The sequence below is a fragment of the Clarias gariepinus genome, chromosome 3 (assembly GCF_024256425.1).
Source record: "Clarias gariepinus isolate MV-2021 ecotype Netherlands chromosome 3, CGAR_prim_01v2, whole genome shotgun sequence".
NCBI lineage: Eukaryota > Metazoa > Chordata > Actinopteri > Siluriformes > Clariidae > Clarias > Clarias gariepinus.
The window spans coordinates 38,839,042-38,858,170 of record NC_071102.1 but is presented as its reverse complement, the minus strand read 5'-3'; the positions used below and the strand labels follow the sequence as shown (position 1 = coordinate 38,858,170).

The following is a 19,129-nucleotide window of genomic DNA, read 5'->3' as shown; positions in this document are numbered from 1 at the left end:
TGGGATAAAAATGTGTCTAAAGTTTGAATTATCATTAGAAATGATAATTTTAATAAAGGAAAGAGATGCGCGCTGCTCAGTTTAAATGTTAAACTCTTGTATTTGAAGTTAGTTTGTGTTGTTTAAAAGCTGTTCTGGAACGGTTCTCTTGTATCCAACTGGTTTCTGAATGTTTGTTTAATTTTTGGAATTTTCATATTACAATATAAATGTAACATTTTTGTTTGTTTTTTAAAACGAGCGGATGTGTAGGGTGTGTTTATCGAGGCATAGATGTCGATTCCACACGTCAATAACGATTCATCTTGTGCGAAAACAGCAAGCACAATATAATCAACTTCTAATTATTTCAGTTAGCGAGGTATCGACGTTCGTGTGAAATCGGAATCGAACCAATCAGGGTTTGAAGACTCCTGAGGGGTAAAAAAATCTCTTCCACTGATCGATTCTTGCAAACGTAGAGTACAAATTTACAATAAAGGAACGCATCCGTAACAGACACAGGAGGAAACGTCAGATAGAGACGCGTTAACGTCGAAGGTCAACCTTGCACTTCTCTGTTCGGATCCTGAAGTCGGTCGATAAATAAGAGCGAAGATATCGGCTTAATGACGAAAGCAGTGCTATCGCTGAACCTTGTGCTGATGAGTTTCTGCTTCAGCTCTGAAATCACACAGTTAACCCCTAGATAAACCTTTTTTTTTTTTTTTTGCGCACAACGAGTTATGAGTTAAATACTTCCTGCTGCTCTAAATGATCCCAGAAATTCCTGCTGTGGGTGTTGAGCATGTTGGCTCACCCCGTCTGATTATATCTTCTGTCATTACAGACAACAGGCATGATTTAAATATAAACTATTAAACCCCAGAACTTTAACATAAGTGTCTTGGTCCGAAAAGTATAAAGTATAGTGGATTAGTGAAAGTAGTGAAGCACCAGATGGTTTAGAAATCAGTTAGATTTTTGGGCATTTGTGATTTTTATTTATTTTCTTTCGATTCCATAGCACTGATTTCTATATATATATTTTTTTTGTCTGATTTGTTCCCAACAACTACAGGTAGTCCCCGACTTACAAACGAGTCCCGCTCTGGGAGCACGTTCATAAGTCGAATTTGTTTCCAAGTCCAACAAAGTGAGTCGTATACACCATTTAATACAAATATACAATATAAAGCAAACCAATTCGCTTTTACGAAATCCGTCCCATTTCCCCACGATGTAACTGCGCTAAGGAAAGTAAGTGTCTTCTCTGTGCCTTAAAATCACGAGGGCATCTGCTCGGATGTTTGTAAGTCTGGGACTACCTGTATATTTCTTACAGATTTAAAAGCACTAAAAACGAAAAGTAAGCCATATTGGTTGAAATCCTGTGTTGATTTAATTTTTTTTTGTAAAATGTTTGTTATAAAACGTGTCTCTACAAAGTCATTACAATAAATTTTTCTTGCCAATCTTCTTCGCCACACTCCAGGCCAGCAGGTCGAGTTACAGAGCTTGTAGACTTCAGGTCACAACGTCTGTTATTTTTGTTTCTGCAGCGTCGTCTGTGGGTGAGACACTCTCTGAGTTCAGTAAATGATAAATTAAACATTACTTTGTATGTCGGTCTCCGTCTGTCTGCAGCCTCACTATTCTGGCTGTTTGCCTTTTCTTTGCGCTGCATTATCACTACCAACCTGTCAGTCGTGCATTCTCATTTTTAACAACCAGAACCTGACTCGCACAGCAAGAAGCTCCCGTCACCTCGTGACTCATATTTCACTAAATATTCCACAATTTTGCATTTTTGCAGGTTTGTGGACGAGTGCTGTAGATCTTGCACAGCAGAATTGTTCATGAGCTTCATGAGCTGACTTGTACTTTTTAAACTCTTTAAAAGTGTAAGCACTTATTCCAAAAAAAAAAAAATCTGATAATAAAAATGTCAGTGTGAGCGAGGGAAAGAGAGAGAGAGAGAGAGAGAGAGAGAAGCCTGTGTCTGGGGTTTTTATCCAGTCTTCAGCTACCAGGTCATACAGATCAATGTTGTACATCTCTAAAGCCTTCTCCAAATACCACTGCTTTGCCCTGGTGTTTAACCCCTCCCCGTAGGGTCCCTTTTTGTTTAGCTTTCCCATTTTCAATCTGTTCTCTAGAAAACACTGTCAAACAAATTTGGAAAAAAAAAACACGGCCAAAACTTTCTCTGCCTATTGGGAAATCACCATGGCAACCGATATAGCATTTCAACCTTCCTAAAATGTAACATGGTATGAGAATAACATGCCGTAACACTGCATACTCTAACGCACAAATAGACAAAAAGAAAAAATGGTAAAATTGATACTCTTGCAAAACATGCCAGATGAAATGCAAGCGGTCTATTTTTTTAGGCGTTAATCAATTTTAAATAATTAAATTAGATTTTAGATTTTCCCTAAATAGATAGTTTGAATCACTTTAAATCAAAAACTGACTTGATTGAGTCGATGAACAAAAGATTGATTAAATCAAATGGCCCTCTTTCTAAATTCCTGCTTTAAATTCTTTTGGATTTTCTAAATTAATAAAAAAAAAAAGGTTAAACGTTTTTTGATTAGACCTGCAGATCGTAATGACAATCACAATGATGGTGAAACACTGGGAAAGAAACCGAGCTCGTCAGTCTCTGCTTATGAAATTGCAAATCTTTTTTTTTTTTTTTTTTTTTCTTTTGTTTCCAGTTCGACTCGGAACCGAATAGCGATGTTTGGGTTCGGTCGTGCCATCTGGCGGACTTCACGTGCAATTCTCTCGACATACAAAACGTACACAAAAGCGAGTAACTTAACCATGACGTGTGTGTGTGTATGTGTGTGTGCGCGCGTGGCTGTTTGGCAAGAACAGTAACAGGTACACACACACACAAAGTGAAATACTTTCAGATTTTCCAGGTTCTTTCAACTGCAGAGAAATGGATCATTTTACTTCTTATAATAATGCATCACTATAACAAGCTAGAACTGAATGTTTGTTCATCTTTTTCACATTTTACAGTAAATCAAGAAAATATTAAAAAATTTTAAGAAAAAGAAAAGGATTATTATTATTATTATTATTATTATTATTATAGGCTAATACATGTTTAGTTAATACACAATAAACAATTTGTTAATTCCTCCTGTTAATGGCTAACCAGGTTAGGATAAGCTGCATTCTGCTCTCTGATCTCGAGCTTTTTTTTTTTTTTTTTTGGACAAGTTTATTTTTAACTTCTTCACAGGAACGCGTGCCTGAATGGTTTATAGGATTTATATTATAATTGTTACCGGCACTGATTAGTTTTTGGAACCGATCCAAACCGGGTCAAGGTCACAGCAGGGGCGAATGTTTGAAATAGTTTTGCTTCAAAAACTTCCTTCCTGTTTGAAGCGTATTTTCAGGCTTTTCCCGGCTTGCAAACTACTAACGAGACCGACGAGCCTCGTTGGCGACCTAGACATCCTGGAGTTGTTTTTATTTTTATTTTTTTTACAGAATTTTTTCTTCTGAAGATTTTTTTCTCTTTTAAATACAATGTTTGATTAATTAAATAATTAATTCCAGGCAGTAGTTAAAAGTAATAGATGTTCAAGATGTGTAATATTGTATTGTATTCTATTCTATTCTACCTTGATAGGAAATTGCTTCCTTAGTATTTCCCAAAACAATAATCTTCTCTTCTCCCTGCGTTCTAATCCTGTAGACACGGGTCATGGCGGGAACCATTCAACCCTTACTACGTCAACACGGGCTACGCGCTGGCACCCGCCACCAGCGCCAACGACAGCGAGCAGCAGAGCATGTCAAGTGATGCCGACACCCTCTCCCTAACAGACAGCAGCGTGTATGTACACACGCACACACACACACACACACACACACACACACACGTGTCATCCTGAAAACCTGTGCACCAGCAATTTAATTAGATCATCTGGTTTCCCCTTCTGGTTTAAATAAAAGTTTCTCAGTACCCCTGTGTGCGTTTCCTCTGCATGGGGACTGATCTCAGAACAGCATCTCCAGCACTTCTATAGGACCAGGAAAGAACCAGGCTCCCTCTAAGGTGGCCACCAATCCGCTCATTACCCACCTTAGTCAAATAAAAGCCTTAAAATATCATTACTTATGCTAATTATAGAGCTTACAGCGGAGCTGCGATGAGGCTACCGTGGGCTATAATTTAAAGGCACTGATGTTGGTGTTGTCTTCCTTTAAAATTATCGCTCCTGAGCTTAAAGCGTCATATCGTGTGGAGATGGAAAATAAAATCCCGACAGCAGATCAGGTTTCCTAGATCTTCACAGGAATCCTGACCACATGCCTGATTTTAGTAAAAACAAGGCTTTTTTTTTGCCTAATATTAGTTGGACTGTAATATATATATATATATATATATATATATATATATATATATAATGTTTGTTTTTGTTTTTTTTACCTTTTGAATCTGTAACTAATCAGCTGCCTTCTTTTATATTCTCCTGGGCCTCTTTTGCAAAACCTATACTATCACACATGCGATCATTTTATCGCCCTCCCGATTTCCTCCATCCAGGCAGGAAGTGCGTTTCCTTCTGGGGAAGTCAACGAGGACATGAAAGAGGACACGCAGCCAAAGGAAAAGACATGGGAATGTGATAAGTTCAGAGATAGCACCAGGCAACCGTGTTAAAAGAAACATGAAAGGCAGGAAAAAAACAAAAACGGTGTGTCTGATGTGGGTTAGATTAGAGGTGTGCAGACACGGCAGAGCAGGGTGTATCCGGGGAGGGATAAAAGCGTCTCTAGGAGCAGCCACAGGGGGCGCTGTTTCCAGCACAGTCACAAAATCACAGAACACGTCTTCCATGCCTGGATATGAACAGCCCTGGTGCAGAGCGTCTCACATCCCCTTATTCCTGTTCAGATTTTATTCCTGAAGACAGCGTACATGTCTGAGTAAGTTTCTCATCTGCCATGCAGAAGGCCCGGGGTTGAAAGACTAACAATGATAAACAGCTTATACGTCTGTGGTTCCATAAAGTTATAATAAAGTTCCAGCCATATAATGGTCCAGTACGTAAATAACGTGCGCTGCCTGGCCCAAAAGAATGTTCAAGTCCCAGCACGGTGAGATTATTGGCCTGCACACAGCTAAGGAGCTCGCTTATTAAGTGACTGGATTTGGAAGTTTCCGAAATACTTGGAAGGATAATACTGAATCGTCAACTTTAACGTCAAAAAAAAAAGAAAGATTGGAGATCACTTAAACGCTTTATGAAGTTGTATTTTAAAACATAGACGATAGGACAAGTGTCAAGAATGAGCAGGATTGGGACTAAACAGTCGTGAGTCCTTAAGGCCTTGTTTACTTTTTCTTGGCGTTCGAATCCCAACGAACGCAAGAAACGCTTCTAGTGCGTTTTCTTCATGCTTCGGAGGACCGTATATATCCCATGAGCCTACATGCTATTCATAGGAAAATACGGAAAAAAGCTAAATAAAATGTTTAAAAAAATTGTGCAGAAATTTTTGCATTTCTTCATAAACCACAAAAAACTTCCTTTATTCTGACGTTGTGCAGTCAGAGGGTGAACCCAGTAGCGGCTGCGATTTTCTCTCTCCCTACATCGCCGTATTATGAGAATTTTTAAAACGAAGATTAATGTCTATTATAGCAAAATGGTCCATATTAAAAGAAGGCACCTCAAATAAAACGACAAGGGATTTCATATCCAGTTCCCGACACTGCCTCCACAGGTTAACACACAAACTACAATCTGGGCTGCAGCCAAATGAACGCCAGTGTAGAAGTCAATCGAGCGCCACTACAAAACGCAACATAAACGTCTAGGACTTTCAAGGCACGTTCGTTTATCCAAAAATTTAACGCCTGTGTGAACAAGGCCTAAGAAAACCACTAGTTAGTGAGACTAATCAGAAGAAAATGATTCAGTTTAGTACGGAGCAGAAGATTAGACTTTGGAGAAATGGAAAAAGGGTGAGGTCAGGACTCATCGGATGCCCCGTCTGTCTCTTTGGGATCCGTCTGGGGACAGTTTCACTCTACCCTAAAGACGGTTCTGGCCTCGAATGATGTTTATAGCTGTTTCTCCGAGGACTTGACTTGGCTGCAGTCGCTCGATAGTTCAGGACTGGAATTTTCTACAAGTCTACCTGAGTCTCCAATAACTACCTGGACTCCATACTAACATCAGTTAAGATCAACTGTTATAGCTGAACTGCCTGCCAACTAACGCACAGTATGAATGCAGATCAATTCTTGCTATCCGTTATCACACAGATAAGAATGGGTTCCCTGTTGAGTCCGTTTCCTCTCAAGGTTTCTTCCTATTACCATCTCGGGGAGTTTTTCTTGCCACTGTCGCCATTGGCTTGCTCACCAGGGACTATCTGATCATTTTGATTCATTCACGTTCCATACAAACTAAAATAATTCTTTTGATTGTGTAAAGCTGCTTTGTGACAATGACAATTGTTAAAAGCACTATACAAGTTAAATTTAATTGATTTGATGAGTCCAGATTGATCCTATCCCAGAGTGATGGGCGTGTCAGGGTAAGAAGGGAAGAGCATGAAGCGATTCACCCATCATGCATAGTGTCCACTGTACAAGCCTCTGGAGACAGTGTTATGATCTGTATTATGAATAATTTTTTACACCATAATAAGGTGTACTGAATGAAATATTAGTGTGTCAGGTTTTTTTATTTTTTTATTTTATTGTATGTTATTGTCTTGATAGTATTTATTATAACTGACTTGTTAGAACTGTTCTGTATTATATTTTTCAGCCTTATTTTAATGTGAACTTTTTTTTCCTAAAGGTTAAGTTTACCATATACCAGTGCATGTTTTGTTTCGTAGACAGCAGCATAATTTTATCCCTTCAGTTTTGTTATAACGTTTTTCTGTACAATTTATTATTTATGTATGGTGCAGTGTCATGTTGCTTATTGAATATTTCATAGATTAATTCAAAATCCCATGTTTATCTCCCGTTAGAGATGGAGTCCCTCCCTATAGATACCGTAAACAGTCTCGGCGCGAGATGCACGAAAGTGCCAAAGCTAATGGGCGAGTGCCACTACCTCATATTCCCGTAAGTACCCTTTAAGCACGACCTTGTTGACTTTCCACACACTGCAGCCATTTTTGCTCTTCCTCCCGTTTGTCTATTCTATGTGCAAACTTTCTTTCTTCTCGCTGCCCATCATTTATGATATTTTTTACATTTTATCCTTTTTCTTTAACATCTCCTTCCTGTCTTCTCCTTGCCTCCCCTGGAATGAATGTGCATTCTTAAGATGCACAATAGTGTCTGTGGGGACCTTTGATCATGTGCTGGTGAATAGCAGAGAAAGTGAGAGAGAGCGAGAACATGTGTGTGTGTGTGTGTGTGTGTGTGTGTGTGTGTGTGTGTGTGTGTGTGTGTGTGTGTTAGCGCTGACTGATGCTGTCTCCAACTATACAGTACCTGCTCGTGAAGGCTAGGTTTCCCCCATTGCACTGACTGCACCCTAATTGGAGGCTCTGAGATGGCGCTGACCTGGGTTTCCTCCCATCAGGAGCTTTCACCCGTCATATAAACTCTAAGAGGACGTTTTGCATTTTATATCTATACGTATTTTCTATTGATACAGTGCAGGAATGTATTATAAGCTCTAGTTCCACATGTCATCTTATGTTAGGTTGAAAAAAAAACACTCATCACTTACTCGCAGATATCTACGGCTATATTTTAAATGTTCATGCTGTCTATCAAAAACATGCCATCCCAGATTTATTCCACTGTTGCCCGCTATTATGGGAAGATCTCCCAGTTCATTTTGGAGCCTGGCTGTTAGGATTTGTGTCGATCGAGCTACAAGAGCATTAGTGAGCTCAAGCACTGGTGTTGGGATGTCAAGGACACTCCAGTTTCAGTTCGTTCCAAAGCTGTCAAGTAGAAATTGGGGGCGGAGAGATGTGTGTGGCGATTCACATATCTCAAAAAACCTATTACGTTGTTGCATTTACCATTTTATCACAGCATTTTATTATTTTTATTATTATTATTCATTTTATTATTAGGGCTGTAGCTATCAAATATTTTAGTAATCGAGTATTCTACCGAAAATTTCATCGATTAATCAAGTAATTGAATAAAATGTACTTTTGCTTAATTAAACAGCACTGTAAAATATATAAAAGAAACTTTTTTTTTTCAACTTTTGCATACAGCATTTTATTAAAAGTAAACATTGTCATTATTCTCTATACAAGGAATAGCTTAAAGTTGACTGAAATGAATTAAGTGCATTACAGTGCCATACATTCTTATTTTAAAGCCTTTTCTCAGATGCAAAAAAGGTATTTCAAAGGACTTTAAGTAAAAAAAAAATAAATAAATAAGGCACACATTAAAATAAATTTTAATATAATTTTATCGCTTCTTTCAATTTTGCAGCCTGCAGTAAAACGCTCCCTCAAATCAATACACCGCTAACTGTTTGCGTCTCCTTCCGCTTAGTGGGTGACGTAAGCACCTTTTCCTTCGTCTGTGTTTACTGGCGGCTTGCATGTGGAAGCGCGGTGTCACGCCAAACAAATGATTGCGGAAAAGCATGACACAAGCTTTTAAAATTAACTAAAAGAAGCTTCAAGGCAGAAATTTTTTTTTTTTCATTTTTTGTAATCGAGTTACTCAAGGAATCGTTTCAGCCCTAATTATTATTATTTTTTGCATCTCATTATACATCTGAGCAGTTGAGGGTTTAGGGTCCTTTTGCTTATGGGTCCAATAGTGGCAACTTGGTGGTTGTGGGGTTCGAACATGGGACCTTCTGAACCATCGTCTATTACTTATTTCCCATGACCTACCCCTGACCATAATAGAGATGAACCAATCGATTAGTCAGTGTCCAGAATGGGTTGGTTTTCAGGTCGATTGGCTGTGACCCGGTGATTAAGTGATCAGCCTCAGTGGTATGGGAGGAGGAATACAAACATGTAGGAGAAATTAAGTAGTCTCTCAGTGCTTAAACCTTGACCACATGGATAAGAGAGGAGTATGTCTCAGTGCGAAATCCTTGAAAATTGACAGATAACTCGTCACCAACTTGCAGAAGAGACGCTTCTGTCAGTGAAGGATTGTGTGTACAGTTCACACAAACACCACTAGCATGTTACAGGAACTTGTCTTGGAGGTCAGGACTGTACGTGGGTTGTGGCAATAACTCCCAGCCATTTTGTCATATCTGGGACATAAAGAGTTCCTGGGAGGCCAGCGTTTCAGATGTGAAGCAGGAAGTCAGATCATGGCTTTAACGTACTGAGCGTACTTTCTACCTTGATGGTGTCCAAGCACTAGTGAAACACTGGGATAAGTGCATAAGTGTAGCAGCAAATTATATAGAGAAATAAAGGGAGTTTTTACTCTCATAACGGTCTTCTGTTCATCTGCAAAAATTTAGATTATGATGAGGCTTGTTATGCTTCTGATTTTCTATAGATAAATCCTGCCCTCTGTGTTTTGATTGATTACGCGAATTCAGTCTCATCTGATCTGTGATTGGTTGGAACTTCAGTGAGTAAAATGCGAGCCAATTGTAAGGCACCAAAACAGGATATAAGTTTAGGGTTTCTTGCGTGCATTGTAACATAGAACATTAGCTAATATTAATTAAATTATTACAAATTGATTATGTGAATATTTATAAATTATGAATTGGTGTCAGTCTAAAACACTTTCATTTTTAAATAACGTCTCGGTTAATGACTGGAATTATTTGGCCAGTGCTTTTCTAGCCATTAAAGAATTATGAGGGTTTTTCTTTTTGGAAGATCTCTTAAAAGTTTCTTGTGTGTGTGTATATATTGTGGCTTGTCCTGACTGATGGTGTTGCTTACTTTATACACAAAGTAAGAGTCACCGCTTTTCAAGTCTGCAACTATTCCGATATGAGCTGACGGACTATACAAATATTTGGCACAATAATAGTAAATTAATTTTAGTTTGCATTAAATAGTTCAGCATACAGTAATTTCATGTCTGTTCTCTTGCTTTGGAGACAGTGCTCTGATTGCAGCCTTGATGTTAAAATCATGTTTGGTGTGTAAATACCAGTCCGGTTTTAACTAGTACTGGGAGATTTTCTCCGTTAATTCGGTTATTTGTTTTAACATGATTTTCAAAATGAAAATGTTGTTGTTACTTATGCTAATTTTATGTTAAATTTTTTTTTTAAATGAAACAAATAATGAACACTATTGCAGCAAATGTTTAAACCAATATCAAGTAAAAACTTTTGAAAAAAGAGTCACGCCATTTATAGCGAATGGAACAAATATAATTATAAAAATATCCTTCAAGTATCCCTTATTTAAAAGAAGCATTGGTTATGTGGTTTTCTGTCGGCAGTCGTTACCTTCACTACTTATTGCACTTGAGTACATGGTTATAGCTGTTTTTTATGGTCAGTTTGAAAATGTTTACTATTACACATTTAGCTCATAATAAATGAAAAAGTTCTATTGTTCGCTTTACTGTACCAAAGACTAAGTGTATTATATAACAACTACTTTGCGGTATTTACAGAATTTATGTCGATTTTTTATCGAGCCACTAAGAAAAGCTATAATATAATATAGCACCCGTGTTACTTTGCAGCTAGTCAGCTCTGTTCTTCAGCAGATTAATTATGCCTTGTCTCACAGAAGAGCGAGAGAGAGAAAAAAATATATAAAAACCCTCTTTTGTTCTTGAAGGGTGGTCTGCAGCAGTGAAGCTTAGTCAGTAGCCACAACATCTTGTCAAGGCTTGACAGATACTGCTGCTTCACTGGGCATGAGGCCATATAGACTGGGAATCAGACTGACGCACCTAAAATGACTCAAGATTTGGAACAAAGGGAGCTGTAACGGAGAGGCCAAATCACATTCGACCCCATAATCAAACTTTTAAAAGCTTAATGCCACTCGAGGCTCTTGTGATTAATTCCTCGTTTATGGATTAGCTCATCTTCAGAGTTGAACAGAAAGAAAACGCGATGCTTAGATATGCTGCAGAATTATAGCATGTATGTAACAAGGGGGAGAAAACCTTTCTTTTTAAAATTGCGTACATTAGCGAGGACGGATGCCAGATCTAGTAATGGTCATGGTATTGTAAGCGAACGGGTCAATCTGGTTCTTAAAGCACACAAGAGCTTGATTACGCGCAGCACAATAGAGTTGTTTGAATTAACTGCACATTCCCATGTTGACTAGAAAGAACAAACATATCAAGACTTGTATTTCCACTCCAAGGGACAATCAGCTCGACAGTGACGGGCTAATGAGAACAGCCTGGAGATACCAGTGATTTTTTTTTTTTTTTTTTTTTTCCCTTTTACTCCACCCCCTTTCTCTTCTTGCTCATAAGGAAGTACAAGTTGTATTCCTTAGAGTGCGTCTGTGTGCTAGTCTGGCGTCGCTGTGATACTTAAAACCAAAAAGAAAGTTACGATTGAGTAGTATTTAGACACTTTGCGGTGCATACTATCAAAGTCAAAAGTTTGTGGACACCTTCGTGTCTAAATGTCAGTCTTCTCCAAATTGAAGAACATAGTAGTTGTGGATGTCTTCACTGGAGCTATTTGGTCCAAACCTGTTCCAGCATGATGATGCAACCGTGAGATCCACAACGTGAGCTCCGTGAAAACATGATGTGTTGAGGTTGGAGTGGAAGGACTCGAGTGCCCTGAACGGGGACCTCCTCGACATCACATCATCAGCACCTGACCTCTATATAGCGACTTGCTCCAAACACAAGCACAAAAAGAGTTTTCAAAAAAGTAAAGTGCATTTTAACAGGAAAAGGAGATTAAGAGCGTTTTTCACATCAAGTACTCTGGGTTGTTTCCAAGATTACAGAGACCCCCCCCATACCCCAGTGATGTCCATCTGAAATCTCCATACCGTAGAAAGGCACACGAGAGACGTTAAATTTTTTATGACACACATTATAAGCTAACTTCTTCTGCGACGTCTTCTCTTGTGTTTAACGGCGGCTTACATACCAAGTAGTTGAATACTGCCACCTGCTGTATCGGAGAGAATAGTGTGTGCGAGTATAGGAGTAGGGAGAGGGTACAAATCAATCAAGCCTAATGTGAAAACGCTCAAACTCATGTGAGTTAATTCTGTTTGGCCAATAATGGGTCCTTTTAATTATTTATTTATTTGTTTGTTTCTTTTTGTTTGGTTATATTCTATTAGCATTCATTGTTATTGTCCCACTATTTAACTCTGACCGGACATGTTTCTGTGCAGCGGACAAACCGGATGCCAAAGGATATCCACGTGGAGCCAGAGAAGTTTGCGGCAGAGCTGATCAGCCGGCTAGAGGCGGTCCTGAGAGAGCGCGAAGCCCAGGAGAAACTAGAAGAGCGCCTCAAGAGGGTCCGGCTGGTGAGTCTGCATCCAAAACTCAGTAGAGCGATTTGTTTTCTTTCTGTGAGCCTAATATTTGATGTGCGAATCCATTTCTTTATCTGAAAGGCAAAGGTCAAGGGAATAAGCATTCTTCAGGATGCCTCATGCGTCGGCTTATCAGACATTTCTGTTTATTTCAGTTTTTTTGTCTTTGCATCAGGTGAAACACCTGCGCTCGGCTGAGGCCTTGGCTAGTCCGGCTCTGAGTAATGACGTTGTTTGAAGTGAGCTGTGGCTTAAAGAAATCCAGCGCTCGCCACAAATCGCATCTTTTTTCCCCCCTCCCTACACAGTCTTAAGCCAGATAATTCGCTTAGTTTGGTCGAACGTTAGACGCGCTGCCGTCACGGACAAGCAGCTCTCGTTTATTAAGAGCTTGAAGCAGGAATTTCATTGCCTTTTAATTGATATTCTTACCATTCTCTGTTCGCTGCTTTCCTCTCGAGATTAGCCTTGAAAAGTTGAAGATTTTTCCTCAGAACTGAACTAATAATTGTTCGCAGAAACCACCGGCATTTTGCACAAACTGCAAATCTCCTCTGCAAACTTTTTAATGGCTTTTATCATGGCAGTATATAATTTTTCACGCTTTTAACACTTAAACTATTAAGAACAATCTAATTTTGTAACCTAAATATTAGTGTAAATTCAGCTAAATTTCTATATAAAGGAAAGAGAAGTACTGTAAAGAGAACAAAAAGCGACCATGCAGGAAAAAAAACGTGGCTTGGGCCGGTGAATTATTACTGTATTTACAGTACTCATAGCAAAGAAAACGACAGCGCAAAGAAAGAAAACGTGCTTGCATGAATTACTGTACATATAGGGAGAACATCGTTTTTTAAATTCTATCACTAAAGGAGATGCAGCTGTACAGTACTGTACAGTATACAGGTTTACCTTTACATTCTGTTTTTTTAAAGATATTAAGCGAGTTTAAAATGAAATTAGTGTTTTGGAAGCATATTTGGCGTTTAAATGATAAAAAAGGCATTAATTCCTTAAAATGGTTAATTTTTTCTTAATAACCACATCCAAAATTTGTGGTTTTTCAAAATTTGCAGGTGCTCTAGTAACACAACCCTCGTGAATTTCAGGGGTCGACTGTAATATTAATATCATATTATTTTACATCATGTATATCAATATATAATGTACATAAGTAAATTTAGTATTAAAATATTTAGGCAAGTTTTTCTTTTTCTGTAGTGTGTATACATTTTTTTGGCTCACTCTTGTGTGTGTGTGTGTGTGTGTGTGTGTGTGTGTGTGTGTGTGTGTGTGTATATATATATACTTTTTTTTTTTTTTTTTTTTTAAGATTAATTAACATCCTGCACAGACTTTACACATTAACAGTAAAATTCTGGGTTTGGTTAGGTCTGACAAGGTGCTGCCAAGTGACTAACTTGTTGTTTCTGCGTTGCACTTTGCATGCTGTACCAGTCATTCATTGGATTAAAATCCAACCGCTATGAGTATTTGCTCATAAGCCTTCCCCGGGTGAGGCCCTACTCAGGGGCTCAAACCGCCTCTGTTCACCAGATCCGAGATCGGAATGCGTTAAGAATGAGGCTGAGTCAGAATCACTGAGTCACTTAAGAATTAATGGATTTTGTATTGAAGCTCATGTCAAGCCACTTATTCTTAACTATTCGCTGCGTCGTTAAACTACCGTGCAGTAAACTATACTTCTCGCCTGTTGTTTACCTCTGCACGTCAAAATCAATAATGATCATTAATCTATTTCCTTAAAATGAGACCGAGGTCTGGAAGTCATCAGTAACGTGTGTGTGTGTGTGTTGTCCCTGCAGGAGGAAGAAGGAGATGACGCAGATGTGTCCACTGCACCATCTCTGTCTAGCCACAGGCTGCCCCCTGCTGTGCATGTGCAGCACTACACGGCACGCTACTCAGACACCGCCTACACTGGGCTGGGGCTGCGCGATGCACACGAGGAGAACCCAGAAAGCATTCTGGACGAGCACGTACAGCGCGTCATGAAGACGCCCGGCTGCCAGTCACCCAAGTCCCGGTCACCTGACGGCCTTCCTGCGACCAAGATGCCCGGGCATATTGCCCCGCTGCCAGGCGGCCAAGGAAAACACCCGGCAAGGCAGGGACCCAAGGGTGAACTGGGGCATACGTACCACCACAAACATGCACACCACACACACCACGCTGAGGGAGAAGGGATGAGGCAGTGGAACATGGATCAGCACCATTATGGCCCCAAGACGAGGAATTACTCTGATGCCAACAACGCTATTGATCCCATCGGGTATAGGTAAACTCTCTCTCTCTCTGCCTATTAAAAGTAATACACAATCAAACCTGATACCGGTTGTCAGGTTGGTGCAATCGGAATAAAATATATGGTTTATATATAATTTTATTGTAGCAGTAAAGGTGCCACGCTGTCGAAGCGGCCGTACAAGAAAGGTGAGGACATGCGGAATTTCGAGGCGCGAGAAGCGCCTCCGGAGGACCAAGACAGGAACCAGAAGATCCTGCAGTGGATGATGGAGGGAGAGAAGGAGGCAGTACGCTACAAAAAGAGCCCCTACGGGTGAGTCGGACACACTGGTCTTACATGATGATGGGAGATGGCGTAAGATTTCATGCACTCGAACTGGATCTACATTCCGCAACGTCGGAACCAGAGACAGTGATGGCAGTCAAAGTCCAGTGTTTTTTTGCAAATCTTGGTATTTTTGACCTGAAGCTAATTCTAATCGGTTGTTTGAAGACACACACTGATTGAAAGTAGAACTGGATGTGTGTTCTTGCTTACTCAGGAGCTCAGTATTTGAATGTGTTCTCCATCAATAGAAAACGAGAGGCGGTTGTTATGATGGTGTGCACTTTAAAAGCACCACAGAGTGCACTAAAACCACTAGACACAGAAACATACGGGAATCTGCATTTAAGCGTAAACGTGGATTGTCAACGTAAAAAAACAGACTTACCTTGTTTTTTAAACAATGCTTTGCTTTTTGTATAATATATATATATATAAAACAGATGTGCTGTTGACAGCTGATGTGAAAGTGCGCTGGGAAAAGAAAACAAGAACAGAAACTAGAAACGGATACTTTTAAGCTACCTTCAAAGGGTACTTTCAAAGCTTTCTGGCATTAAGAAGCTTTTTGTTATCTCCTCTGTTCCTCAGGAGCATCTCAGGCTCGAAGAAGGCGCAGGGTCACGAGTCGGGCAGACCGAGCTCGGTGGAGCGGCCGGGGGCCGTGCATCCGTGGGTGAGCGCGCAGCTCCGCAACAACGTTCTGCCCTCGCACCCCTTCATCCAGGATCCCACCATGCCCCCGAACCCTGCACCCAACCCCCTCACACAACTGGAGGAAGCTCGCAGACGACTCGAGGAGGAAAAGAAAAAATCAGGAACCCTTCAGACCAAGCAGAGGTGAGCGTCTCTCTCTCTCTCTGAAGACTAAAACAGATTTTTCTTCCTTTCTTTCTTGTCAGGTTTTTCTTGTTGCGTCTGAGCGTGTGCATTGTATGATTTGTATGTTTGTTGCACAGTTTGGTCGCCTTTTATTTATTTATATTTCCACTTTTCATCCGTGCATTCCTGTAGTTTGAGAGTGAGTGTGCGCGGTTCCTAATGTAGGAGTTGTTCCTTAGGTATGTGATGGAGGTGATCCAGAGGGGACGCGCCGCGGTCCGGCCCACCGTTTTCCCCATGCTCAACGTGGTTCCCGCCGTGTCCGACATGGAACTCTCCGAGGCCCAGTATGTTCCACTAGGCCCAGTTCCCCCATCCCCATCATGGCTTCCTTAGTGTGTCATCACTCGTGTCGTTGCCTCTTGTCAGAGTGTACACCATCCCGCAACCACTTGCTGCAACTTTTGTCCCCTGCCTGGGCTGCATACGTCCTATTAACACGTTGTCCAAGTTCTCACCCCACACCCCAACCCCCTAGCCTTTCTTGTTTAGTTTTGTAGCCATGTGGTGTAGTTAGCAAGTAGTCACCATCGTCTTGATGTTAGTGTGTTCTAACATGTTGCTGGAAATGTGAAAAGCAATAGCAGTCGGTTATGATGAGATTTTTTTAAATTGTTTTTAAAAAAAAACTAATGAATGTCGGGATTTGGGATTGATGTCACGCTGAACATGAGCTCATTCACACCACGGTCATGCCGTCAGAGCATGATTACTGCGAATAGCAACAAAGATCTTTTGGATGATTGTTTTTTTTTTCATCCCTCTCAAAAAGATCGTCTATGCAGATTTAAACCTTTTGTGATCTTTTAATGCTTTTAATCAAACTGTTTTTGCTTACCACTGATTTATTTATTTTTATTTTTTAAATTCTTTGTTCCAGACACAAAGGCATGAAAAAGCAGCAGTGCGAAAACATCACCGTGGCATATTACTTCTGTGGCGAGCCGATCCCGTACAGGACCTCGGTCAAAGGAAGGATCGTCACGCTAGGGCAGTTCAAGGAGCTGCTTACCAAGAAAGGGTGTTACAGGTAAAGTTTCAAAAACGGTGCTTTCAAAATGGTGAGAAGGATAATCATCAGGCAGCTGTCCTCTGTGGAGCTCTTGGTGAATGAGTTGTGTGCCTACGAGTCCAAAATAACAAAGTATTGAATGAAGCAGATTTTATAGGGGAAATATGAATAAATGCTAGAGTAAATAGCATTAGTTACTGTCTAAGCAGAGTTTTTCCTCATGTTCACATTGTTTAGTGTGTGTATGTGTGTGATGTTGTGTATGTCTGGGATGTTTTCCTGCCTTCATGGAATTGCCTCAGTATCCAACACAAACTATTAAAAATACCATGATGAAGTGATGACTGAAGAGTTATGAGTGTAGATCAATATGAGTGCAGTGCTCTAAGATGTTGATTTGAATGTCAATGTATATGAAAAACATTGAGTTCTGTTTGATGTGAATATTTCCAGTTCTGTCACGTTCATTTGACATTTCTAAAATTTGAACCAGTTTAGCAATCTGACCGGATTAATGAAATAAGTCCACAGCAAATCCAAATAATCTATAACTAATAACAAATCTATCTAATCCACCATGTCGGTTCTAGCTGCTGTCTGTTTTAACACCAATGCGTACAATTATTCATACAATTACATAATGGTATGTATTATTTGGAAGGCATCACCAGGGACCAGGCGAAACAATGATACTAAAATAACTCGGTGCCCTTTCTGATTGTAGTGCGATTCTGTTTTTATAAATATCTTGATTGAGTAGGATATTTATTTTTTTTAGAATTTGGTATAGTTCTAAACAAACTTGGCAAAGAATTCGCTCAAACTACACAGGATGTTCTGCTGTCTGACAATGGAGAATAGGCTAGAATGCCACCTGTAGGATTATAGAGGAACTGCAATATTTTACCACCTCAAATGCAAACAAATATAAATTAGAATATAAATGTATTTATTTATTTATTTTAAATTGAGTCAGTAATTTTGAGTCATTGACCAAACTCAACCCTGACGAACACCTTTCGATGACCTGGAGTGCACCCCAGACCTCTTTATTCAACATTAGTACCCAATCTTACTCATTCTGACCCTTTAGCATTGTCTAAACAATGACAAAGATATTACTGTTGTTGGACCACTTCCTGCTGTTTTCTGTTGTACAAGAACCAAGTGTGTAGGTCGGTTAAGCATGATATGACCGGTCTAGATATATATTTATATATAATTATTCATTTCTGTTCACTATTCTCGACAGGTATTATTTCAAGAAAGTGAGCGATGAGTTTGACTGCGGTGTGGTGTTCGAAGAGATACGCGAGGATGAAGCCATCCTGCCCATCTTCGAGGAGAAGATCATCGGCAAAGTGGAGAAGATCGACTGAAGATAAGGAAGGAGGAGAAATCACAGAGCTGGCATAGCCTTTTAGGAGGAGGAACAACGTAGAAGGCAGTAAAGGAAGGAAGCTAAGAGGAGGTGCTAATAGATGGTACTGAGTATGTGTGGATGGGGGGCGGGGGGTTGAGTGGGGGAGGGATATGAAGAGTGAGTGAAAGGGAGAGGAGAGTGGGAGCACTGTGGGGTGTACGCTATTGACTCAAAGGCTTCTACCTCTGCATTAGAGCCTTCTCTGGTTTCCCACAGGTGCCCTGGTCACCGTGGTTTGCAGCCTTAGGACTTCAGGACGAGGCAGCACACACACACTCACCATTTTGGTGCATTTCTAACTTTGAAATGTAATGTAGCAGTGTAAAGTTTGGCTAGAAAAAAAGAAATACAACTTGCTAAGAAATATGTTTACTAAAGCTGCATATTTTTGATATGACATATCAGAAGGAAGGTATCCTTTCTAATGTAACATCTCTTCTAATTTTATATGTACTGGTACCACATGTACAGTCTGGTAAAAACAAAAAAAAGAGTAAAAAAAAAAGAAAAAAAAAACGGTTTTATAACTATTTAAATATTTAAAAGGAATAAACCTATTGGTATGATCTTAAAGTTTTTTTTTTTTTTTTTTTGGGACAGACCCGGTTTGACATGATCATAGTTCATGAAGCCCTTTCTTCACAAAGGTGGCTGGATTAAAACCCAGAATCACCACCGTCCATGCTCTGTTAAGTGCTTTTTAACTTTTAAACCCGACCTTTATACGTTCTAAAGTCAGAGTGGCACCCGGTCGCGCTGCTCTTTTTCT

General features: G+C 39.8%; 1 protein-coding gene across 3 annotated transcripts in view; it reads left to right on the top strand.

Moving 5' to 3' along the window:
- The window catches only part of axin1 (axin 1), a 38,382-nt gene extending 19,950 nt beyond the window's left edge, over positions 1–18,432 (top strand). For all 3 annotated transcript variants that reach the window (XM_053493469.1, XM_053493467.1, XM_053493468.1), the window contains exons 3-10: positions 3,707–3,847; positions 7,012–7,108; positions 12,301–12,438; positions 14,277–14,749; positions 14,864–15,031; positions 15,635–15,883; positions 16,806–16,955; positions 18,190–18,432. In XM_053493469.1, coding sequence (XP_053349444.1) covers positions 3,707–3,847; positions 7,012–7,108; positions 12,301–12,438; positions 14,277–14,749; positions 14,864–15,031; positions 15,635–15,883; positions 16,806–16,955; positions 18,190–18,316 — 1,543 coding nt within the window. In that variant the 3' untranslated portion in view covers positions 18,317–18,432. The remainder of the gene's footprint in view (positions 1–3,706; positions 3,848–7,011; positions 7,109–12,300; positions 12,439–14,276; positions 14,750–14,863; positions 15,032–15,634; positions 15,884–16,805; positions 16,956–18,189) is intronic.
- Positions 18,433–19,129: the final 697 nt, after the last annotated feature.